Source organism: Myxocyprinus asiaticus, chromosome 41, assembly GCF_019703515.2.
Source record: "Myxocyprinus asiaticus isolate MX2 ecotype Aquarium Trade chromosome 41, UBuf_Myxa_2, whole genome shotgun sequence".
Lineage (NCBI taxonomy): Eukaryota > Metazoa > Chordata > Actinopteri > Cypriniformes > Catostomidae > Myxocyprinus > Myxocyprinus asiaticus.
Genome location: NC_059384.1, coordinates 16,774,389 through 16,800,522, shown reverse-complemented (window position 1 = coordinate 16,800,522; position 26,134 = coordinate 16,774,389). Strand labels below are relative to the sequence as shown.

The 26,134-nt window shown below is 37.1% G+C and overlaps 1 protein-coding gene across 2 annotated transcripts in view; it reads right to left on the bottom strand.

Moving 5' to 3' along the window:
• The window catches only part of LOC127431940 (CTD small phosphatase-like protein), a 49,932-nt gene that overhangs the window by 18,230 nt on the left and 5,568 nt on the right, over positions 1 to 26,134 (bottom strand). Inside the window, exons 2-3 of one of the 2 annotated variants that reach the window (XM_051682602.1) lie at positions 2,905 to 3,062; positions 541 to 573 (exon numbers count right to left, since the gene is read on the bottom strand). In XM_051682602.1, the coding sequence (XP_051538562.1) occupies positions 541 to 573; positions 2,905 to 3,062 (191 nt within the window). The remainder of the gene's footprint in view (positions 1 to 540; positions 574 to 2,904; positions 3,063 to 26,134) is intronic. The other variant, XM_051682603.1, reaches the window with a different exon arrangement.

Below are 26,134 nucleotides of genomic sequence, written 5' to 3'. Positions count from 1 at the left end.
TGCATTACAGGCATGTACAGGTCATTTTAGGAAAGAGTATTATAAAAAATAAAAAAAATCAATTATCCAGTACGAGAAGGTTAAAGACTGAAGAAAGGTAAGATAACAACGGATATACAATCTAATTAAGGCCCTGAAAGTTTGCCATCAGTGCCAAGTTTTAATGGTGGGTTTATAATAAGGTTACAGAAATCAATTTAAGTAAGTTTCATGCCATATTATCTAAATACCAATGAAGAATTAGATTTTTATCTTAACAGCTGATGAATGCAGAGTTAAATGGAACCAAAACTCCCATGCACTGCAGTTTTTGAGGACTCTATCTACAGTAATACTTGTACATTCATTCCATATTTTATAGTTGAGGTTTAGCCACAGGAAAATAAACACAATATGTGACTCTTTTCCAAGATACTGGCTATTTCTTATGAAAGGCAGTGAAGGAGTTAAATGCATCCCAAAGGAACAAAGCCAGGCAGTTTCTCTCAAGAGAGAAAATATATGCAAGCAGGCAGGCAAAATAAAAAAGATAATACATACACTGGGAATAGGGATGACCTGGACCTGATCACACTGAGAAACAAAATCAAAGAAAGAGAGACAAAAAAAAAAAAGAAAAAAAGAAAAGAAAGAGAGATACAGGGGTAGAGAGATAGAGAGAGAGGTAAAGATAGAGAGAAAACAAACAAGAGAAAGAAATTCATAAAAAGTAAGCACAACCCACAGACAACACAAGTGAGATTACACACAATTGTCAAATTATTGTTACATTGCTAAGACACAGACAGACATGCCAACCAAAATAATCTGTTGAGAGGGCTGTAAAACACATGGATTTGTTTGAAGTAGCTGTGGGTCCAAAACAGGGCAGCTTAAAGCATATGAACATGTAAAAAGGCAAGACATTCCTCGGTAGATCGTGAGTCATTTGCAGGCAAACATTTGTGGTAATGCGATCAAATTCAGATCCATTTATAGCTGTCTGTACCTGCTTTGGCAGAACATAAAAGTGTTTGTGGAGCACCGTGGCATAAAGTTTCTCCATGGACAGTGTGGTTGTTTCACACGGTACACTGCCCAGCGTTTGTGTGTGTGTGTTCATTTGAGTGTGTGCAAGAGACAGGAAGATAAAAAATAAGACAGATCCAGGTGATCTCATTCACATTTGTAAAGTACACATGTACATTTTTGGATGTTTGGATAGACACTCAAACTTAATTATCAACGTATATACACATCATCTAAAACGTAAACACTTTTACATACAGTATGAACAATTTTAGAGACGTGGATTCAACCTACATATTCCTTGAATTCAATATTCTCTGAACCTTTCAGGATGCGTAAACATTTGCACATCTTTAAAGTTGTTTTATGTTTGAGATGCTGATATCATACGTTTCAGTGTCTATTTAAATATGAAAATGTACATGTGCTAGAAAAATATTTTACATAAGTATACCAAATACTCATGAGATCATGTTGAAAATAGATTGTACATAAGAAAAGAGAAGAGAGTGAGAGAGACAGAGAGAAAAACAAAAAAGTAAGAAAGAAAGAGAGGAGGAGGGAATGAACTGGGCAGCCAGTAATCAATCATATAAGACAAACACCCAAGACCCGCTTTATTGGAATTACAGAACCAGTCCAGGAATGAGAGGGAGAGAGTGTATGTGTGTGTAAGTGTGTGTGGGTGGCTGGAAATAGAAGAATGTGTGTGAGGGGAAGCGGGCCCATCATTTCTAGAACTAGAGGGTAAACATCGCGGCCGGTTCACTGGGTTCGGAACAGCAGGAAAACTTTGTGGTGGACACAGGAACAGCGTGCACAGAGCCTGCATTCGGCCGCAGCTCGCAAACAAGGAAAAAAAAACTTCACTTTGGCTAAACTGTAAGAAAATAAGCAAAGCTTACTAATACATAGGGAGGGACATTTCAAGTAATTTTGTAGTGTGTAATCAATTACTTTAAAATATGAGTTAATGAGTGTGACACGTTCGTGAAATTTATATTTTGTTTCATTCACATTACCAAGAATGGTTAAAAAAAAAAAAATAACTTCAACAACCTTAGCTTTTATTTTGAAACAATGTAATGAACATAAATGCACATATGCAAATTCCTTGTCTATAAAGGTCATCACATTATTATCATTTTTGTTCTTATTAAAAGACAAAGTGGCAAAAACAGTAAAGTTTTAATAGTTTTAACTAGTCAACTAGTTGGTGCAGATGCAGAACGAGTACTCAACTAGTTGATTACTTATGCACACCCCTAATAATAAACAGATGTTATTCTGAGCTGGAACAGTGTAAGCGATTCAACCAAACCAAAACAACCCAAACCCCCCCCCCCCCCCCCAAATAAATAAATAAACAATAATAATAAAATAAATTCAGTGCCGAACATTTTGCACACTGTGAAATAGAGGTGTACCGATATTTAAATTTGGGACAATACCAAAGTGACCAATAACCAACAAATGGCTGACATATAAAAAAATTACTATTACTGTTTTGTTAAAATAATGTTTTAATTAAAAGTTTTAAATGCACATATGAAATAAAATAAAAGAAAGTTGTTAATGGGTTAAGAAAAATACATTTAATTCAATATATATATATTCTATGAAAACATCATAGAATCTATCAAATAAATCTATCTTGACATTTTTACAGGAAACAATACAAAAATATTGATTAAGAACATTACATTTTTGCAGTGTTTAAGTTAGCACTAGATAAAGGCAAAAGTAACCTAAATTGAAAGAGTCTACAATTATCCAATATTGATAGATAAATGAAAAAAAAAATCACTAATATATCGGTCAATAACCGATATGGCCCCGATATTTCATGCATCCCTACTGTGAAACTGTGGTTAAGAGAAATAAACAAGGCCTCACCTTTGGAGGGCTGCTGTTCTCCTCGGCAGGTGGAGGAAGGCTGCAGGTCTTGTTGTTGGTGGCTGGTGGTTCCACATTATAGTCCCGGAAACAGCAGAAGAAGGGACTAAAGATACTTCTGTTCCTGTGTTTCTTTAAACTGCTGTTGGATTGGGAAACTGTGACAGAGAAAAACACAGACACCACACATTGGTCACTGCAATGCACAAACTGCTCAAAACATCTGGAGCTTTACCTTCCCTGCCCTGTAACTTAAAACTTGTCAGCCTTGCATGCAGCGCATGTTCACAAAGGAGGTCGTAACCGAACAGAAGAAAAAAACAACAACGGTCCATTGGAGTTTGTGTATTGGTTACCGCTCAAAGTCACATGACCGAACAAGTTTGCAAACAGCTCCTTGTGTATTGTGGTACACAGAACACGTCTCCATGGGCGACTCTGTTACCTTTGCCCCTGCGCTTTCATTCCTGCAATCCTGCGAGTGCATTCCAGAGCTTACAACAGGCCGTCATCATGCACAGTAATATTTCTCAAGTACAGTTACACAACCATATTAAACACTCCCTATTTGGAAAAAAACCCTGCAAATCGGACAGTGTAAAAACAGACAACATGGTTGTGCTATAATATTGATGGTGGTGGATTTAAAAATCCATAAAGAAACTAAAAGGTTGTGCGCAGATTGTTTTGTAAAGTAAAGGTTTTATAGTTGCTGTTCAAACACATACATATTAAAGGTCATAAGACTCTGAGTTCCTTCAGTTTAAATGTCTGTCAAAATGCACGCACAGACTCTAGAGGCAGGGGAAAAATGTATATTTTTAAAAGTACTGCGATATTTTACCTCACAATATTGTATCTGATATTCTAACGTCACGAATCAATATTTTTAGCTGCATGTTTCGCATTAATATATTTGGGGAAAAAATATATTAACCATCTATTAGAGTCAGTGTATGAGAGGACGAAACGTACTGTGGCATTATGTAAACAAACATTCAATTGTTTCTATTTTCGACCAAAATGCAATATCAGAAAGAACTACGACAGTAAGTCTAAACTAATTTGTTTCATTTATAAGGATGTCCATACATATTATAAACTAGAAAGCATCTTAAATATGTAATGTAATGTGTAATGTAGTTTTTTCCTTTAATGTGTAATTTAGTTTTTTGTAGCTCTCCACAGGTGATCTAGAGAGGCGTGCAGGCCAGGTATTATTGTAATTGTAAAAACAGGTCACTCTTTACAGTCAAAAGGAATACAAAACAGAGGGGGCAGCAAATTAGAATTTTGAAAATATGTACTTCTTTGATTTTTGTTTTATATTACATAACAACAGGCTAAATCATTGATGTTTCATTGAGATGTCCATGAAGATTACTACATCCTACACTGTAAAAAATGTCTGTAATTTTAATGGTCAAAAGACTGTAAAAATGCTACAGTAAAAAAACGTAAATTGGTTAACGAGTAGTTACCGTAAAATATAAGTTCATTTTTTATATATATTTTAAAAGACAATTCATGTAGTTTTACGGTAAAATATTGTAAACATTTTTTAGATGTAAATAGTATGATGTTCCTGTATAATTAACAGTTAAAATGTATATTACTTTTGTACATGTACTTTTTACAGTAAATTATTGTTAAAATTACGGTAAAATACAGTAATCGGGCGTTCCCAGAATTCCCTGCGTGACCCATTACATTTCATTATATTTTATGGGAATAGTTATGTTTCTTCTTATTTTTAATATTAGTTATGTACTTTTGGGGTGTTCTGTGTTATATCTGATGTAGTTTAGTTAATTTTTATTGCTAATTTAAATTTCACATGTGTTACCCTGATGGTGTTAAGTGTTTGTGTGAGTGACACTGAGCACTGACTACATGTTTATTGGTCATTGCTCCTGGAAGGGCCACTACTGATGAACTTCATGTCATCATGTGCCCTTTTTTTACTACAGTGATTAACAATTCATTACAAAGTGAAAAGCAGATTTTTACAGTTTCAAAAAGTTAATATATTAAGTTTTTCATTTAATAATATAAACGACAGTACTGCACCGTACAATATACCATAAAAACAACAGTTACAACTGTAAAAGTTACAGGTTGTTCTGTAAAGTTGTTTACATTTTTACTGTATTTTTTACATAATCATTCTGGCAACCATAGCTGCCAGTTTGTTTTGTAAAAACAATGGAATTTTATTTTTAATTTTTTACAGTGTAGTCATACTGCTATCCTGTGACCTGTGGCATTTTAAGTGGCACAAAGCAGATTGAGTTTCACATTATCCAGGTCAGACGTAAGGGCCAAGTGCTCTCACTGCTGCAGTAATGGGTTTCATTTGACCTGCAGAAATCAAAGCCTGTTTTTACTGTGGTGGCAATTGTCGACCAATTATACACTTTCAAAAAATGAAGAAAAGGCACAGCGTTATCTTTGCAGGAAAAACTAAATGTGTGATTTAAAATTTAGTAACAACATAATGTCTTTAAAGTCTCATGTATAATCTCATGTCAAAACAAGAAGCCCACATAACCTAAGGCACGTAATATCGAATGTTAAGACATATTTATAAGGCCATTCAAGATCTTTAGATTCCTAGCTATACATCTGGCCTTCAGTTCCAGAATTCTGTGTTTATATCTGTCTCAAAGCTCAGACATGATATGGCCAATAAAATGAGTTTAGGCTTAATAATCTGCACATTTGAATGTAATTATAAAATCCATGGACTCATTAGAATATTTTATAGAGTTTTTGTCTAAAATCTTTGTACAGCTGCTGGCCTTGGCCAGGTATCTGTTGTTCAAAAACTTTAAATTGTCGATGGGCAGGGCTCCAGACAAAAAAAAATGACTTAGGAGCCATTGACTCCTAAACTGAAACATTAAGGAGCCCAATGGCTGTTTTTAGTAGCCAAATCACGGATTTTCTCGATTTACATTGCTGTTCATAAACAAAATAGACCCATTAATCGAAGGTTTAAAAAACATTATATATAGTGGAGAAGATAAGTTTGCATTCCCTTTTGTCTCATAAATGTTCACACCCCTTTCATAATTTATACAAATATAAGAGATAAAATGTATTTTTTTATTTTTATTTAGTTCGTCAGAATCTATATTACAGATGTTTACATAAAGTATAGTATGCATATAGTAGTGTCTTCTTGAGAATCAATTAATGTTTGCACCTTGTGTAGTAGTTGTGTACAAGTCCCTCAGTTGTTCTAAGTGTCAAAAGCTTGATTATATATATATATATATATATATATATATATATATATATATATATATATATATATATATATATATATATATATATAATTTTAATTATTTTAAAATATTGCCGTAGTCTTTCTTTACTGTTACCGGATGGACCAGACACAGAGACTACAAGAGTGCAAATTGAATGAAATCCCAGATGCAATTTATTGTGCTACTCCAATCCTAATCAATAATAACCCGAAGAAAAAAAGTGGTACACAATACAGGACTTTTAATTATAAAGAAGCCCGAAATACACATGGGACTCTTATTTTGAAATGTCTGCACTCCCAGTTGTGAGTTCACTGATGGCTGATTCACTGAGAAAGTGAATCTGATTCAAACTGCTAACTTGGGCTGCGTTCCATTTCAAATTTGTATCCCCTTCCCTCACAAACTTCACTCCGTCTCATGGATGTCACTGCTTATGTAGCGTGAGTGTCCACTACTGGCGGAAGACGTGCAATGGGTTTAACTGGAACACCCTTAACCCTTGATCACTTGGAGCATGTTGAAGGCTGATGTCAATTTGTGTAATTATTTAGTGATTTATACACCTGAGAAAACAATGTTTTCGAAGATTGATTTCACAGGCTTATGTATAAATCACACATGTTTAATTTTTTTTCATTAGAATGAATTGTTAGAAAGGATTAATCAAGATTTACACAAACGAAAATGTTAACATAACAATGAACACATAGGCTATAACTGTGATAAACATTTTAAGGTAGCTACAAGTATTGTGCTGTTAAATCTCAATATAACTTTTCTAAATTGCTTAATTGACCTAACTCCACTTCCATCATACATTAGAGTTGTGTGGGGTTGGGCTTTATGACGTGCAATCTGCTGTCACGTCACAATCGAGTTGCATTGTGGGATATGGAGCTGCCTGAAGCGTACAACAGAGTAGACTCGCTCCCTCGGTCAAAACTGAGGGGTTGACGGTCTGTCAACAGAAACTTCCCTCGTTCACAGAATGAAGTGGAACAGACTTCCAAACAGGCGGTGGGGATTCCCGCGAGGGGAAGCGCTTAGGGGAGTTAGTGAGTGGATGTTAAAAGTGAAGTGGAACGCAGCCCTGAGCTCACGAGTTCACACCCTCAGTTTCGGGTGATTTATGAAAAAGATACATTTGTTCACGACTCTCTCGCGCTGGGTTTGTTGTTGCATGCGGTGCAGCGAGCTTGTCAGAAAAAGAACAGGTGAAAACGGCGTGAGACACACTGGTTGTGCGTGCTCTAAAAATATATTTAATAACTCACAAGATGATATCTGACGAAACCACATATGAACGCACACAACCCGACTGTCGCCAACGGCGACAAGATTTTAAATGATTGTCGCAATCAATTAATTTTGGTCGCATTTGCGACCATTTTAGTCGCAGTCTGGAGCCCTGATGGGTCTAACCTTCTTACATAAAGGTTAAATAAAAATAAAATCTGTGAGCCAAACAAATCTCATAATGGCAGAAGCATTAGGGTAATAGCTAACAGCATCTGTCTGATTACAGCTTGGAAAACACATAAGGTCATAGAGAGCATCAGACCTTGAGAAAATCAGCTTCCTGAGGCCTGGTACAGTAGCAACACTACTTAATGAGGTTGACAAGAAATCAGTTCAGTCCTATTATATTAGTCCTTATGATGATCCCCAAACAACAGGCTGGAGTCATTATAAACCACCTGTATGAGTACAAGGCTACTGAATATTCAGCAAATTGCTGCTCATTTCACATGCGAAGGTAACCAATCCTAATACATATATACAGTATTTAATATTTAGGCTATATAACTTATATATAGAAGCCTTAAAGGTGAAGAAGCACAGTAGGGACTTTTGTTTTGTAAACCTACAAAACAAAAAACATAACAGAACAAAAAAAAAAAAAAAAAAAAACATTAAACACAAAACAGAACAATAAAAAACATAACAAAACAAAACACAAAACAGAACAGAACAGAACAGTGGCCTGTTGCACAAAGCTAGTTGAACAAACTCAAATCCAGTTTAGATTGGGTTCATCGATCTCAAGAAGCTTGGTACAAACGTTCTCTGTCAACTCAAGAGTTTGATCCAGAGTTCGTGGTTAACCCTGCAGCTCGTACACACAATGAGTGACGTTTGCCACGAACAGCCAATGAGTGAATCTTGGAGAGAGTCTGCAACAACGCTGCTGCTGCAAAAGAAAAAAAAACGTAATATACTGTTTAATTTAGCTGATATAAGTTCACAATAAGACACATACTTATTATTTTCAAAAGTATAAAAATCTATATCTTTATCTAAAATGTAAAAGCTTTTATATTAATTTAAATTAGAAGCTTAATATAATTTAATGAAGTGCAAACAATGTCACTTTGTGTGATAGTCTACAATATAATTTTAAGTTCATGTGCAAAGACTCTTCAATAAATGTGTCTTTAAAGTGTGAGGATCACCTTATGAACACTTCTGCAAGCAGTATTTATTTCGAGGTTCTCAGCATTACGCACAGGCACAGTATGTAAAGAAATGCAAAAAAACTCAATAAAACATTTTAATGTGCTGCTCAAAAGATAAAAGGTTCCACGATCTCTCAAATAAACCATCTTATAATATCTTAATATGTATGTATAATATATTAAATCATAATATATAAACCTAAATTCATTAAAAGAGCACCTATTATGGTTTTTAAACGTGCCTAATTTAGTTTTAAAGGTCTCATACAATAGATTTACATGCATCCAAGGTCAAAAAACACTAACACTTTACCTTTTTTCCCAGTGTCAAAAACAACTCATTAAATGATCCGTTCTAAAGGATTCATTCTAAACTCCTCCTTTCAAAGAGCCTACTCTGCTCTGATTGGTCAGATGTCCCAGTCTGTTGTCATTGGTCTACCGCTTAGTGTAGCGTTTGGGGGGGGGGTCAAAGCTGTTCGCGAGCAGCCAATGAAGACCAGAGGCGGGTTTTTTGTTACCAAATTACGTAGGTTAGTACAGGAAGTCTGGAATTACTAACGACTCATTTCAGGTGTTCAGAATCAGTTCTTTCTTTTGGGAGTCAATAACTCCATTTGTGGTTTACTTTGATTTTTTAAACTTTGCAGACATTTTTACATTCACAGACAGCTATATAACACACTACATGAAAGGTAATATTTGAAAAACTATAATAGGTGCTCTTTAATATATACATTTCCCTGTGAAGCGCACTTTAATTTGGATACAGGGGGAGTGACTTTATTGCATCAGATATGTCACTTACAGCTGATTGGTTCATCATCAGTTTGCGATCTGTAACCCAGAATAAAACCTGCTCCGGAGCATCTTAGCCATGTGGCGTAAGTTGCTATGGCGATAAACAACGGTAAAAACCGACCCACCTTCTTGAGCCTGAAAAACCAGAGTTTGCTCAAACTAAACTCAAACTTACCTGGGTAGCTACTGAAACCAGCTTTGTGCAACAGGCCACTGAACAGAACAAAATACACACACAAAAACCCAAACAGAACTGAAAAAAAAACAAAAAAAAAAAAAAAAAAAAAATGTACAAAATATTTTAAATCCTACAACCTTTTAGAAAATGGCAAAAGAACAGTCACACCTGGACAAAGTGACTGTAAACATAGTGTTACAGATGTGGAACTAATCTGAGGGGTTAAGTGGGTGTGTCGTGTACTAAAACACAGATTCTCCAAACAATCAGTGGCCCTACATTCTCTGATTTTCTACCCAAATATAATCACCTGTCTGTTGACAAGCTGGGATCTGAGGCATAACGAAGTGTAAATGAGCCTATTGACCTTCTCCACAAAGTCTTAGAAATGCTTTTCATAGGGTAATTTAACACTGTATTTTTAAAACACAATAAACAAAGTTCTTAGACGTAATAAAGCCAAAAGAGTTGGTGCAATAATCCTCAGGCATAATATAATGAGTAACTAATTCTAGTGAAGACACACAGTCTGTCATAACACAAGGTGCAATCAAAACTCTGCATTCTCGGTCTCTGTACATTTCACTGGCTGGTCCAACCTCTGTACTCACATTCCCATAACGCTTATTCCTGAGCGATCCCTTCTTCCAGCACCTCCATTTTAAGGCTTTTGGTATTTTCCCGCCTTGGTTGCTTTCCCTGCATGGCAGTCTAATTATATGAAGGTAGGAAGGACAATAAGAGAGACAGAGAGATGGAGGGAGGTGGCATACATGAGGGGGGCCAGATCACAGCCAGTGTTATGAAGCCTCCTGAACAAACACCCAGCACAAACGGGGAATGTTTGGAATAAAACGCTACCATACTATACTCAGCAGTTTGTTAATAGTATGTATACAGTGCCTAGTATGTTAATTTTCTGTATGCAAGGAATATGTGGATGACCTAGTACAATTGCTAAAATGTACAGTATACAACAACACACTGTGCAGGGTACTGTGTCCTACAATACAATGCACTCAAACTTCCATTTCCAGATTTAAAGGGGAGAAATACCAGCTGCAATTTACAATCTTTTTCTTGACTCATATAGTATTTCAGAGAATATAGCTGGACGCCATTTTTAATTGCTGAATTAAACAAGCAACTTGATGCGTTCATGTGACAACAACAATATGGGCATGCTACTGCTTAAAATTATTATCGTTGCATAATGCATACTCTTACTGTCACAGACTATAGTTTATTTTTATTTATTAGGCAGTATTCAGTATATACTGCACAATTTGCAGTAAGCAGAAGGTTAGTATTCAATTCTGAACATAGCCAGGATTTTCTCCGCACATACACACATCTAAAAACATATTCTCTGGCTGGCCACAGGAATGTGGCTGAAGTCAGTCTGCATGGCAGTGCCCTCACTTTCTCTCTCTAAGATGCTCTCTGCTACAACATGAAGTGTTATGCATTCTATTCAAATTCAGCCTCACTCCTCAAACTGTAGTTAACAGACAGCTGTTTTCAACACTGCATGAATGCAATCATTTGTCAAAGTAGAGGTATCACAGGAGACAGCCTAATTAGTGTAGAGATACCAACTCTGAATCCTGGAAAAACCAAGCGGTGAGAAACACGTCTACAAGGAATACAATATTTTGTCCTCTTTTACGTGGTACTGGCAGAATGTTTCACTTATTTTCCTGAAACAAGTGAAAAAAAATCTGGAAGAGACACATGACAAAAACACTAAGGTACATTTTGTGTAAATAATATTTAATATCTTATACAGCCTTTCTTAAGGCGCGGTCACACATACCTTTGTATGGCGAAATACTGTCATCTCAATGGAAATCCACCCAATCGTGAATTTAGGGTGATAGGCTTCGCGGATTTCGCGTGGAGTTCAAGTTTGGTGAACTTTGCGGCAAACTTTCACCGCTTTGACCAATAGGAACACAGCTACACTGAATATACACAATGTACAAGGATATCATTTTAGCGGCTTGTTTCTTTTCAACTTCACTTTGCCAGAGTATGAAGTGCAGCATTAAAAAGAGGCTGCTTGGAAGTAATTTTTTGGGTAATTTCACACGTGCTCAGGATCCGCCCACGCCATCTTTGCCAGCGGAATATCGCCATGCAAATGTATGTGTGACCACGCCTTTATGATGTAAATGTATCTTGTTTTAAGGGATGTAGTTATTTTTTACCAGAAAACAAGACCAAGTTACTCATTAAGAATAGGATTTTTTGCAATTTCGCAAAGAAGGATTCTGATAACTCCATGTTCCCCTCAAAGCATGCTTGCTTTTTTTATATTTCCAGAACTTTGGAGAAACATGTTAAGGTAAGCTAATGGAACATTGGCTGAAGCTTTGTTTTTAATGTTTGCGGACCATTCCCACAGTCTGCGAGTGAGGTAATCCGATGCCGAGCGGTCACATGAGCGGTCACAGCCGGAAGAGGAAAGCACAGGAAATTCTTCACATTCCTGACAGGAAGAGATAATAACCCTTTGACCCACAGTGTGGAAAAATGCCTATCTATAAAGAACACAGCCCCGTTTCATTACAGGGGTCAGAAATGGCTGTGGCCAAGATGCAAAAGCAATGTGTTTTTGAGGGGTGTGTGTTGCGAATAAAATTGGGAAAAGGTTAAAAGTGAGAGGGACAGAGAAACAGAAAGAGGGGAAATATACCAACACGTGCCAAAGCTAAAAAGGTGCAGGTTAAATGTAAAATGAAGCCTAGTTCTTACTTTAATTATTAAGATGGAAAAACTGACTAAGTAAACAATGGAATCGGAGATGATAAACAGCAAGCCCACAAATCTGTTCCTCATCTTGATCCAAAATCTGAAATGGGAAAATGGAATTGCCATTAGGGCTGGGAATCAGCAGGGACCAGGCGATACAATAATATTTTGATGTACAGTATCTGGGTCACGATACGATAATTGTGATTCTTTATATTTAGTGTATTGTTTCTTGTATCTTTTTCATCTGCATTGGACTTCAGTGCTTTGTGCAATTATATTCTTAGCAGAGGTTGCCAAACGGCCACTTGCAGTAGGTTGAACGCATAAGCGGTAATCCACTTAATTATTCTACCTATCAGGAGGTAAAATTTCTCAATACTTTGAAATAGCAAATAGCAATAGATTAACTGTATCCACCCTTTACACTGTACCATTTATCTCTAACATACTTGATTTCTTAGTAAAGCCAACTGAAGAAATGTTACCTCCAGTTCATTCCTTACCTAATCAGCTATGAGTATTGAAGATCCAGGTCTTACATCATTGGTTTTTAAATGTTTGCATTTTCAGTGTGCAGCTCACGTGATCAGTCTCTGGTCTGTTAGGATGATGTAAACCAGAGGACATCACAGAGCCGAGACGGGATACTGCTGAAGACATGAATGACTCTTTATTGTCTAGTGAAATATTCCTGTCATGTCTGTATCTCAGTATATCCTACAGAAGTCTGTTTTTGCAAACTAACTACATACTACACAAAATAATACACATTTTTGCAACATATTTTAATGTTATTAACAGAAGTATTTTGTTGAAGTTAGTATGAAGTTTGTAATTTTTCAGATGCCAAAATACTTTCTCCTATTCAGTTTAATATTCAGAGACAACAATAAGCTATTTTTAGGTTGATTTTCTCAAAAAGTGTAAACACTGTAGCTCTCTGTTGCTTTTAAAACTTTGCTCTCTTTGTAAAAGATCATTTCTTTTGCTGTGTAGATTAAGCTGTGGTCCATGAGACACTGCTGTATCTATTGAGTTGTTTTTCTATAACAAAACAGATGCCACCCCTTTTTGTGATGTCAAGTAAACACTTGTTTGAAGCTTCTTTGGCCCTGCTAATGATTAGTATCAAAGTACTTGTTGTTTTGCTTTGGAGATAACTAGCACTTACACTTAATAGTGTCGTGAGACCAAAGAGAATTGTTGCGTGCACACACATGATGTACCGACTCAAAAACATTACCTCGAGGCAGGGAGTTCCTTATATTGACTTATATTGATCCAAAGCTGTTTATTTACATATATACCATACTATGAAATAAGATCAAGTAAGGGACAACTACAATTCAAAGTTCCCCTCCACTAAAACAACACTGTATGAGAGCAGCAAGTGAGAGGACTAAAAGAAGTATGTTTTGTTATTAGACTTATTCATTACAATGCAGTAAGCAAGACAAGGGAAAGGAGAAATGCAGGCTAAGATAACAGTGAGCACATTCAACCACTCCACTGACCATTCAAAATCAATTATAGTTCACTTTGGAGTTGTCCTCCATTTTGTCCTGGCGGGATTAAAAAGAATGGGAATACAATATACAATACAATAATTGCGAATAGCACTGCTCAAATAATTTAGACTTCGAAGAATTTGATGAGAAACATTTAAGGCGATATTAACATTTCTGACTTTGGTATTTTGTCCAATCTGAGCACAGTTTGACACATTATTAAGAAACACCTGAGAAGCAGGGGACTTAAGCTAAAGTCTACATTTGCTTCCAATTAATCTCATTACTGTCAGGTACCCCATATTGCCCCACAGAGTTTCACTGTGGGATTCTATCAACATATTGTTTATACAAACTGAGTGACGAATCTAAATTATTTTCTGTGGTATCAACCGTATGGCAAAGATACTGTCCATAGAGCTGAACTTGTATCGAACCTGAAACTTTCCTTTAAGCACAGGTGATAAGGTAGACAAAAAGATTCTGGGTCAGTGCAAGTTCTTGAACCGTTCTGCGCATTTCCACTTCAGAAAAGGCAGTTCCAGGGTGGAAAAACTGCTGCCGCACCAGCCCTAAAAGCTTGCTGGTCTTTAAGCAGGAACTAATTATGTCAGGGAGCGGAGGGCAGAATAATGTGTCGTCACCAGGTGAAGTCTTCCAAACAACAACAGTTTGGCTAGCTTGTGTCTGCAACAAGGAGTACTTCTCCACTCTTTAACAATAAAAAACACAAAAACATCAAACCTCAAAAGTGTTCGGCAGTGTTCCATGGAGGAATCCAGCACTCTACCTGCGATAGGTTCTTCTATGGAGATCCAAGAAAATTAGAGAGCTCACAATGGAATAAAAATAGTGTACGAGGAGATACGGCAAGAAACGATGAACACCGGCTTCATTCAGACATCTGACCAGATCATGAACAAATTTAAAAAGTTTAAAAAGGAGTACAGGGACCAGAAGAAGGACCTAAGCAAAAGCATTAGTGGACAGTGTAATAAAACCGTTCAATACGATGTCTTGGAATCTGTGCTCTAAAAACCGACCAGCCAGCTAACACTAAATTGAATTCAACGACAGTCACGCTCAAGACAAACAATCACCGGCGTCCTCTGCAGCTTATCTCGGTTTTTCCATCATTGTTAGCTTTCCTCTTCTCGTCCTATTTTGTGCATTGTTTTTGTTCAATAAGGAGATTTTCGGCCAGTTACTAGATCTGTTTAGTAAAATGGTGGAATTTTCAATTAAGATTTAAACATAATATTATATGCTATGAAAAAAAAAAAAAAAATAACCATCTGCTACACCAAAGTTGTTAATAATTTTACAGTTATAGTTTATAGTACTTAGCTAATTAGCCACTTTATAAAGTTAATTCCAAATAATTGTAATTATGTTACCTGTCATCTAGAGTGTAGGTATCGTCTCTGGCAATCTTGCTGAGCAAAGTAATAACGTTGGATTGCATTACTCTGTATGTTTAAATATGTGCTCATAAACAGGATTAAAAGCTGAACACAAACACTGCGAAGCGCTATGTTTGTGGGCAGGTTAGGTAGTCACGTAAAACTACCACATAGCCACGTAACCCGTTACGCCAAGGTTCGGTTCTCAAGTCAGTGGAAAAGTGAGCCGGTTTGCGATATGCTCCAATTGCCCCAGTCAAAAGACAGCCGAGCTCAGGCTCTGGCATGAGAACCCGCACCATTTCGGAAAATGGCTATCAGATACTGTATTAGAACTTAATTGAAGTAGCTTCTTCTCTAGAGAAGATAGGCGAGTAGTACCTATCAAACATGCCACATTCATAATCATCTCAATGTTGGTGATGTGTCTTTACAAACAGCACTGATGCCCTTGAACATCTTTCAGGTAAGACTAAAGTCTTTGGTGTGTTTTAACCACGCTTGAATCTGTAATACTTTGTGTTACATAACACACGTGTGCATGAGTAACATCATGGTTTAGTGGCATGTCCCATGCGAAGAACATTAGTGGCACATTCTGTCAAAAGTACATCATAACAAACAATGAAGTGAATCATCTGATCTTTTCCCCAAACTGCTCAACCGTGACAGTAACACAACAGTGTCCTTCTAGGGTAGGTGTAGACTTTGTACCTTATGTGAATTTGTGATGTACCACACTGTTGATGACCATCCCAGGCCCTGCAGCTATGTTTCTGCAGCTGAAGCGGGGGGAGAAATGAAGGATGTGACAGCCGTGGTGGAATTAGCCGCTGAAAATAATAAGAGAGATCTGACTATTCAGCCGTGTTACGCAACGCACGGCCCACATTGTTTTAGAAAGGCAGAACAGATGAGAGGGAGAGAAAGGCTGATGAGGTGGGAGGGAGAAAGGAGACTGGAGGGAGATACAGAAAAGATATCAGACCACAACAGTTTCACCACATTTGCATGCAGCATTTCTGCTTAAAAACCTCTTAGGCCACGCCCCTAGTAATACATTTTAGTTTGAAAATACACTTGTTTTTGAGTGAAAACGCTCTCCATTTAAAAAAGAACTTAAAAAAAATTAAAATGGACTGATAAGTGTGGATGTGGCCTTATTCATTACTCTCCAACAATCCAGTTTAACCAGGTGCTAAATGCACTAATGCACTAAATACAGGTCTAAATGGGGACTAAAATGTTTTGTGATTGGATCGCAGAAACCACATATGAATGTGGTCAAAGACGCATGTGACCAGATCGCATTTATGGTGTAAATGCTAATCCGTCCTGTATTCGTCCCGGCAGCAGTGAAGCACCACCCCTCACCCGTCAATCAACCGCTGTGCTAAAACAAGAGTTTAAACTTTGCCGTTTACGAGCAGCTTTAAAAGGAAATAACCATCCTACATATACAATCACGAGAGATTCACGGATCTTCTTTAGTGTGTCTGATATCAACACAGATGACAAGCATGAACACCAAGCTCTTTAATGCAGGTAATACACTAAAATAATGGATAATTCTGTTTGACATGTTGCGTTTGTGCTTAGATTAAATTTCAACCGGATCTGGGAGAAACAGTGTGCAGTTTTTATTTTTATTTTATTTTTTGTGCTTTCTTTGTCTTTTATGAATTTGTTGTGCTTTCATATCATGCAGTAACGCACTGACAGAGTGATTGATGGATGTCGTCATGAAACAAAGACCCTGCCCTCCAAACCCGAACACAAGTGGTCACAGGAGACGGATTTAAATGACCAGGGTAGGGTTGCACCAGCTGTGTGTAAGGTCTCACTTAAGTTGAGATGTTAAGTTCACACTAAGGGCTTAGTAACTACTAGTTAGTTTGTAACTAAGTCAGTGCTTAATTTGGTTGCACCACCTGTTCTTAAGGCAAGACTTAACTAGTAGGTCGTAAGCTCTCCGTAAAGTAATGCGTAGTCGCATAATATGACGTTTACCTGTATTGATCCAATAAACAGCCTTCAAATTTGTACACAGAAGTGTTAAAAAGTCATGAATTTTAGTTTGATCTTGTTACAGTTGATGTTCAAACCTGGTTTGCTCACATAACTGTTAGCTGTAATAAATAATATACCCATTAAAATACGATACGTAATAAAACAAGATTTCATTAATGATATAGATATGTAAATATCAATATTCAATAACTGTATCTAAAATGAATAAGGGATAATAAATACTAAAAAACAGGCTGGAAAAATAGACATTTATTCATTTTAATATTTTATATATTTTGTATATGTTGAAACTTGACACCGTACACAGGAAAGCGCAACGTTAGATTGGTTGAATCATGCTGAAGTAAGTTTTTTTACATAATGTTTTCTCCCGTAAATGTAAACGAGTGTAAATGCCAACATCATCATATATGTCGAAAGGACTGAAGCCTGTCAAACAAAACGAGCTCATTGATGTCATTATGCGAGTATGATTTTTTATTTCATCCGTTACTCCTGGTCGGAGGCTTTCATAAATATTTAGGTTATAAATTTGTATAAAGTTATAACGTACGTATAGCTGGTGCAACCGGCCCCAGTGCACACAGTGATGTGTCTCACCTGACCACATGTGATCGGATCACCCGAAACGCATCTTAATACCAGGTTCAAACGGGGCCTAAAATAGTGCTACAATGTATTTAAATTAAGATATTGCCATACTTCTGCACAAACACGCTTTATTCACAAAACTTTGCACAATTTGCCAGGTGTAGTTAACATTGGGCTGCCTTGCTATTATGAAGGCAAACATGGCCGATTTGTTTCCTAACATCAAACATCATTCAAACTGAATTTTATCAAGGGTGATGATGTGTAGTTTAAAAAACCCGCATGACACAAAATTGTTGCCGCATGAAACATTGTTTTAGCTGTTTTCCTCATCACTGTTGGTTAGAATGTTGGGCTGTCTAGCCTTTTGAGATGTTTGACTTCCTCAATAGAGCTTTAAGGTAAAAAACTCATATATATAATATATAATATATCAAATAATTCTCAAATGGGACATGTACGTTTTGTGGTTTGTGCCGCGATATTGAGAGAAACCAGATTGAGTAGCGTGATCCCAATTTGTGCTCTCCTGTCTTTGTAGCATAAACAGGAAGCCTGCTGAACTCATGTGCACTTTCATGCTCTAGAGACAATAATGTGAAAAAAGCTGCATATGTCAGACGAGAAGAATATTTAGAACACAAGATGAATGTCATTGAATTTGGTTAGGCAGCCCCCGAAAACTTGTCATTGCCTGAAAAACCCTTTCCATGTTTCTTCAATTCTCTCAGTCTAAAGTGAAGCCCTGACCACTGATAGATACATACACATGCCGCACACATGGATATTTACGTATCATGATGTACATGATGAAGCAATATGCATAGCGATATACATGATATACAAACCTTGAAAATTGCTGTTTTCTGCTCTGTATCGCTTTTTCAAAAGCCAAACCAATTTCTCACAACAGAGGACGCACCTTTTTTTCTTCACAATCTCCTTTTTGTCTTCTTTTTTCAAAGGGATTTTAGGAACCAGCAGCCGCTCCGCCTTCCTCTTCGATTTGGCGAAACCGCTATAGAGACGATTACTGCAATGCATACTGGTTGTCAAATTTCTACCCGCTTATTGTGTCTACCGGTATATCGCCCACCCCTACTCCAAAACCTACCACTCTGAATCAACCCGAAAGACTGTGCTGTGCAAACTGCATTGAGCACTAATTTTGTGGGCAGCTCTGAAGTGTTACCAGATTTGCATGATTGTTTAATTGAGTTGGGCGCTAAAACAATGAATGCAAAAAAAAAAAAAAACGCTATCAGCAGGCACAATTAATTCTAATTGAATTCCCCCAATATGTTTTGTGTTCTGTCTCCTTGTTTTACTAACTATATCATTAGCATGAGTCTCGGGCATAGTCTCTCTTTACTTTTACGAATAGGGCACGGTAGTGACAATGACAACCTTACACAAAGACGTGTGTCTATGAGCTGATTTTTATGCAAATAAAAGAGCTTTTATTGACAGGTGGATTCCCCATGACTGGAATACAGATTGTCATACCAAAATATGGCTATACATCTCTGTTATTAAGGTCTGTGAATGCCAGTCTTAAGGCAGTGGGTATGTATAGGTTAGTGGAGAGCTGGAAGTCAACCAGCAGGTACTTAAGCAGTTTCAGCACACAAACATTTGCTTACAGCACTACTGCTCCACTTTGTAGATCTCTCTGGAGACATACTCACTGTTAAATACAGTTCACCCTTCACTCTCCTAGGTGAATGGCACTGTTTTAAATACTGACTCCTTCGCACACATGCACTACTTAAAATGTTAAATATTCAGTTCTGAAGCATACAGTGACCTTCCAAAGAGAAAAGGAATAATGGGAATTTTCTATTCTAACTTAATTTCAGGAGCAACATAATTCAGTTATGACTTTAAAGAAAAGCATTTAAAAATGAATAGATTGGTCAGAGACACAGCCTAGCAGATAGTATGTGTGCTCTGACACTTCTGTGCGTGTGACCCGAGTCTGAAACTGGTTTCCTTTCATAATCACATCTTCCTCTTTAAAGTGGTTATGTTTTCATTTCATTTTGAGCCATTTCATTCTTCTGGTTTAAAAATGAATATATGCGTAAACTGAGTTGTGATTGATAGTAGAGTACACTAATACATCATTTGATTCTTCCCACCCACTAGCCTCATACCTTTTTATATCTTTGCATCCCAATTTAACTAATAAAGGTCTAATAACATGATTCTATAAGACCAGGCTGGAAATTACACATCACTTTTAATTTTATAATTAAAGTAATAGTGATAAAATGTGTAGGCCTAGAGGTCAAATAACTTGACATATTCTAAACATGTTTATTTTGAAAAGCCATTTAAATTATTCTTTCTTTTTTCTGGCTCTAATTGCCTTCTCTGGGCTATTCCTTGAATGTTGAATAATATTTCAATCCAAACCCAGAAGCAACGCTTGAGCAAAACAAGAAATCTGGTGCATAAATAACACACAAACATATGCTCAAACACTTAAAGGTGCTATGCAAAAAATATTCCTACTACCTGAGCGATATTACTGAAATAAGTGTTGTAAAATATCTCACCTGTCTCTGTGACAGCTTTAGACTCTCAAAAATGTGTCCATGGACAATGACGCTTTCGACCTATCAATCATTTTGCACGTTCTCATAGTATTGTAGTTGCAGTGAATTATTGAGGCTTACTGCCATTTTTAAGCCATGTTGTTCATGTTGATCAGTTTCTGCATGATGTCTGTCTCAATAAAGCTAATTTTGTATCTTTGGAGTGCAGGTTTTGGAAAGAGGGGGCGTGGCTAATCCAACGGCTCAGTCTCATGGAAGTAGAACGGCTAAAATCGCTTGCAGCACCTTTAAGTCTTCTGAAGCCAAGCACACACTATATGACTTGTAGTTGGTGCCCTGTTCAAACGGATCACCCAAAATGCATTTAAAATTTCAATAACAAAATTAATTCACACACTCGCGCAGTTTATTCATGATAACGTAAAAAAAAAAACATGAAAGATTGGCTTGCGCCCGTTTTTGAGCTTATTTGCACTTATTTGCTAAAGGGAAAAAAGAAAAACAGCTAATAATAGGTTAATAAAGACAGTGTTTAGGGAGATGTGGGTGATGTTTTATTAAATGTTCTAATTATTTTTGTCTCCTGCTTCCCAAAGCCTTGCTCTCCCCTTGTGCTCTCTCCATATTTTATTGGCTGGGGCTCATTGTTGGTTTCTCGCTTGTCGGGACACACCTAACGTTAAGACGTCTAGATATCAAGCTGGTTTGAAATCTGTCGTAACGTCTGCAACTATTTGAGGCATGTCGTAGGAGTGCGCACACTACATGACCATTGGTTGTGAGATCTGACTTCTAGTCTCAGAACAGCCACCTTCTCGAAACATCAAAGGAGACGAGCTTAAGTCGTGTAGTGTACACTAGGCTTGAGGTGCTAAATACAGAAAGCCGAGGCTGAGATGGGCATAGTAATTCACACATTCACACTAACGTAACATATACTAACACATAAAAACTACATACACACCCCCAGCGCCATCAAGGGATGAACTCAGGAGGGTGCCAGTAGGTATCATTTCACAAGTGGAAGAAAAGCCCACCCACTCTATCTGACCCTAATGGCCTCTGGCTAGCTGGATCACCAAGAGTATTAAATCTCTTCGGTTTCCTTTTAACACCTCCGTCAGCCTTCCAAATCCACATATCCTCAAAACCCTCAGTGATTAAGTCTTCCAAGTTGACATTAACAGTTAAAGAGAGGAAGACTGCACTTAGAAGACTTTGGATATTGATGGTGAGCTCCACAGAGAAAGACATTTGGATAAAAATGTCCATCTAGCGCATGTTTACATAGTAAAACAATTGAAAAACTACAAACGGTAAAAAAAATTAGGCCACATAAATGGAAATAAACCACACTTAGATCAAGAACAGCATCAACACTAGTAACCATATGATGATAAACGCAATAGCCGAGCTACACCTGCTAAAAAGACCAGCATGGAAATTTATGGTTTATACTATTTAGTGATTAATAACTGGTTCGATGCTGGTTTATGATGTTTGAATTGTCAGATTAAGAGGCCAAACAAAACTAAAACAATCATACATCCATTTGCTAATTAGCAACTAAATGTATAGACATATCTATAATATTGCATAACAGTTAGTAAAGGCAAACACCGTTGGCGGCTCTTCCTTAGCGTAATGTGATCCTGTAGGAGGTGCCAGGCAGCTTCTAGCCTAATTGGCAGGCTGTGTGAGTTCTGTGGGGATAAACATCCATGCTCAGATGCTTCCTAATCTGATTAAGGCAAACGGCTCATCCAATGATACCTGACAAAGTTAAGACTTATTAGCTGGCCAGTTTGGCTGCAATGCAACACCAAAGCATAAAGCTCTGTAGTGCATTTGATTCAATTCAATCCCATCCTATAAGGGGATTGTAACTCAACTGCCTTGAGACAGCCTTCAAGGGCTGGGGAAGCTCTTCCTTCTGAACTCCTTTAGCATATGTCATGTCCAATTGTCACGGCTCCGGTGACTTTGCCGGTTTATTCTGTTTGTTTTGTTATTCTCTCTCCCTCATGTCTCGCAGGCAATGCCTGCAGGCGATTTCCATGGGAGCATTGATTGTTCCCAGGGAAATGCTGATCATGTTACTGGTTAGCATGCTAGCAATACCTGTTCTACTCTAATTCACTCCCTACTTAATCCCTGTGTGTTCTCACTGTCTTTGCTAGATTATTGTGTGATGTCAAGCAACTAACCTTGCTCTCTTTGTCTAGTTGGTGCTGTCTTGTGTATCTGTTTGGTTGCCTGAAAATAAATGTTTATTTTTAAAAAGCCAAAATGTGAGCAGAATGATGAAAAACTAATAAAATATAATTAGTAAGTTAATATTTTCATAATGTACCTAGTTAGAAGGTCCCCGGTATAATTGACAGCAATAGCTGTGAGAGAATTTCTTTCAAATGTAAGCAAAAGGGACATTATAACTGAAATATACCCATATGAATCGATATAGAATTGAATCGCAAGAGCTTGTGTATCTGAATCGAATCGGGAAATATGTATCAAAAACCAGCCCTAGTCATAAAACTTAAACAAAATATGGAAAATGACATATTGTTACTTACACAAATGATCCCGATTAAAACAAGTCCGAACACAACAGTACATAGATGTAAAAATAATCCTGATACAGACACAAGACAGGCTAACTTGAATTTAAACCCTATCACACACGTTTGTTACACATGCACAATAACGCTTGGCACTGCCTGACATGGAGAGAAGCCACAAGCAGCCTGAGTGAGACACTAGCAAAAGCAAATAGTCCATAACAAATTACCAGGGAAAATACTGGCATAATTCCACTATTGGCACGAAAATAATACTTTGATTATCCCAGATACCTACCAAGTATTTATCGGGCACTGATTTATTACTGCATCTCTAATAAAAATACATAATAATAAACAGAAATACGTAGACACATTTTTTATTTTCCAAACATTCTAATAAATGAAAAATGCCATGTAGGGGACTTCAGCAACATTTTCATGATTTTTTATTTTTTATTGATTAATAGAAAGCTTGAACTGAACTTATCAACTCTAACTGCGTTTTTATACTGAAGTTTAAAGGAAACCTATTATGCCCCTTTTTACAAGATGTAATATAAGTCTCAGGTGTCCCCAGAATGTGTCTGTGAAGTTTCAGCTCAAAATACCCCACAGATCATTTATTATACCATGTTGTAAATGCCTCTTTTTGGGTGGAATCAAAAACACTCTGTTTTCGTGTGTGTCTCTTTAAATGCAAATGAGCTGCTGCTCCCCGCCACCTTTCCGGAACAAGGCTGTGCCTTTTACAGCCCGTGCTTCAGATTCTATAGCAACAACAAATCAGAACCAATATGACTGACACCGTAAATACCGGAGTGTTTTTCAGCCATTTAGCAACGATGGATGAGCAACACAAAAATATACTGTAATGACATTAACTATGCGCTATAACGAGACATGACATTTTAGGGGGTTGTCTTGCATCATGCGATTTGCAAACATTCACAAAATATAAAGTGCGATACTTACATCTTCAGGATATAAAGCTGGAACACGAACAGTTGGTACTGATTCATGCTTGAGAATCAAATATTTAGAAAAGCCTGCTTTATATTGACCCTCATTCACAAAGCAGTCCGGTGTAAAATGATTTGCACAAACATACACAAATTTTGGTATGTTTTGGGGCACATTTGCTTCAAAAACAAAACTTGTCCACTGCATCTTCAGTGGCTCTGATGCCGGGAGTACATGAAGAATCTTATGTTCACTTTTACAGCCAACAACAGAACACTTACGATGCTTATGAAGCTGAGACATTATTCTTCTCAATGTAGCTGCTCCAGCGTGGAAAAAAATGGCAGACTGTGTGTCGATCACTCAGGGGAGGATCTATGATAATAGGGTGGAGTCCGTCACCAGTCGTGGGCGTGGCATGCTCTAAAGTGACGTCACTTTAGAGCGGATACCAAAACCAGTCACTTTGAGACATTGTTTTTGATTAATAGAAATATAAGAAAGAGGAGTGGGTGGACTTTCACCATTGTAGAGTGGTTGTGTACACACACTGCCGACTCACATTTATGTTCAAACACCATGTAAAAGTGAATTTTGCATAATAGGTCCCCTTTAAATCAGAGACTCAAGTAGGCCTGAATGCTTAAAGGAATAGTTCACCTAAAAATTCTAACTCAAACTTGTATGACTTTCTTTCTTCCACGGAACACAAACGAAGATATTTTAATGGAGATATGATGTCTGTTTCTCCATACAATGCAAGTGAATGGTGACCAAGTTTTCAAGGTCCAAAAAGCACATAAAGGCAGCATAAAAGTAATCCATAAAACACCAGTGGTTTAATATATGTCTTCTGAAGCAATCCAGTTGGCTTTGAGAACAGACCAAAATACCTCAACAAACAACTCCTTTTTCACAATAAATCTTGACATCAGCAGTCTCCTTGGATATCATGATTTCAAAGCTCAATTACACTTCCTAGTGCCATCTAGCACTCTGCACATGCGTCAAGTACTAGGAAGTGCTTTAATAGTCGTAAGTCACAAGACAGGGAGAAATCTAGTCTAGTCTAGTCTAATGACACAGATTTAGGAAACTTAATGGCCACATAAAATCATTGCGATATTCACAATGTTGCTTAAATAAATGTAATCTATACTGTACATTTAATATATCACCCAGACCTAGCAGAAAGGGTGCACAAACAACACTCCTCCACACTGTGAAGCCTGCATAAAACTAATAAGCCATAATGTTTGATTTTTGCAACAAGCTGCATAAACAAAACTGACTGGATGCCATCCATAGATTGATGATAAAAGAGGTGTTTTTACAGTTGATCGAAGAACAGTGTTTCATGTTGAATGTATGATGTCACCAGTTTGCACTTCCTGATACTAACTGGCCAATTCTCTTGTGCTTATGCTACACAGATTGTTGTGGATAGACAGAAAAAGGCCTCCCGCCTTGCAAACAAACATAATGTACTCTAAAGGATTATGAGCACATACAGTGGTCCAAAAAAGTATCGGACAGTTAAGCCGCACTACAATCTGCAGTATAACAAACCAAGTAGGCTATTACAATATCAAATTAAGTAGCTTTTATTTAAAAATATAGCACAAACCTTTTTCCAAGCGAAATATTTCACTAAAAAAGTTTGTTATGTTTCAAATTATAAAACAATAGATATATTGTTCAAAATTAAGACAAAAAGCATTTGTCTGACTTTGTAGAAATTGTCCACAGTTAATGTGCTGAACTACACCTGTGGTTATTCTGCTAGGACACCTGTGTGAACTTGAGGGGACCTGACTTAATACATCCACTAAAAATCACCTTGAGACAAGTTGGTAAGAAAAGTGAAGCAAGCTCAAAGTGCCAAGGCCACTTGGTTTGAAATTTTGCATCTCATGCAATGACTTTCAGGCATATCTAAGAGTGACTTAAGTGACCAAAAGTGTCCAAACACTTTTTAGGGCCACTGTATTTCATTTGCAATTTGGTGCTCAAGACCAAAAACAAAAAAATCTTTCAGGCTGCACACCCCACTGCATATTCAGTAGGCTGCTGCAATAAGAATGCAAAATGAGAGAGTACTACCAAACAAAGTGGCAAGGAGACGTCCTAACCTTGACTGGCCAT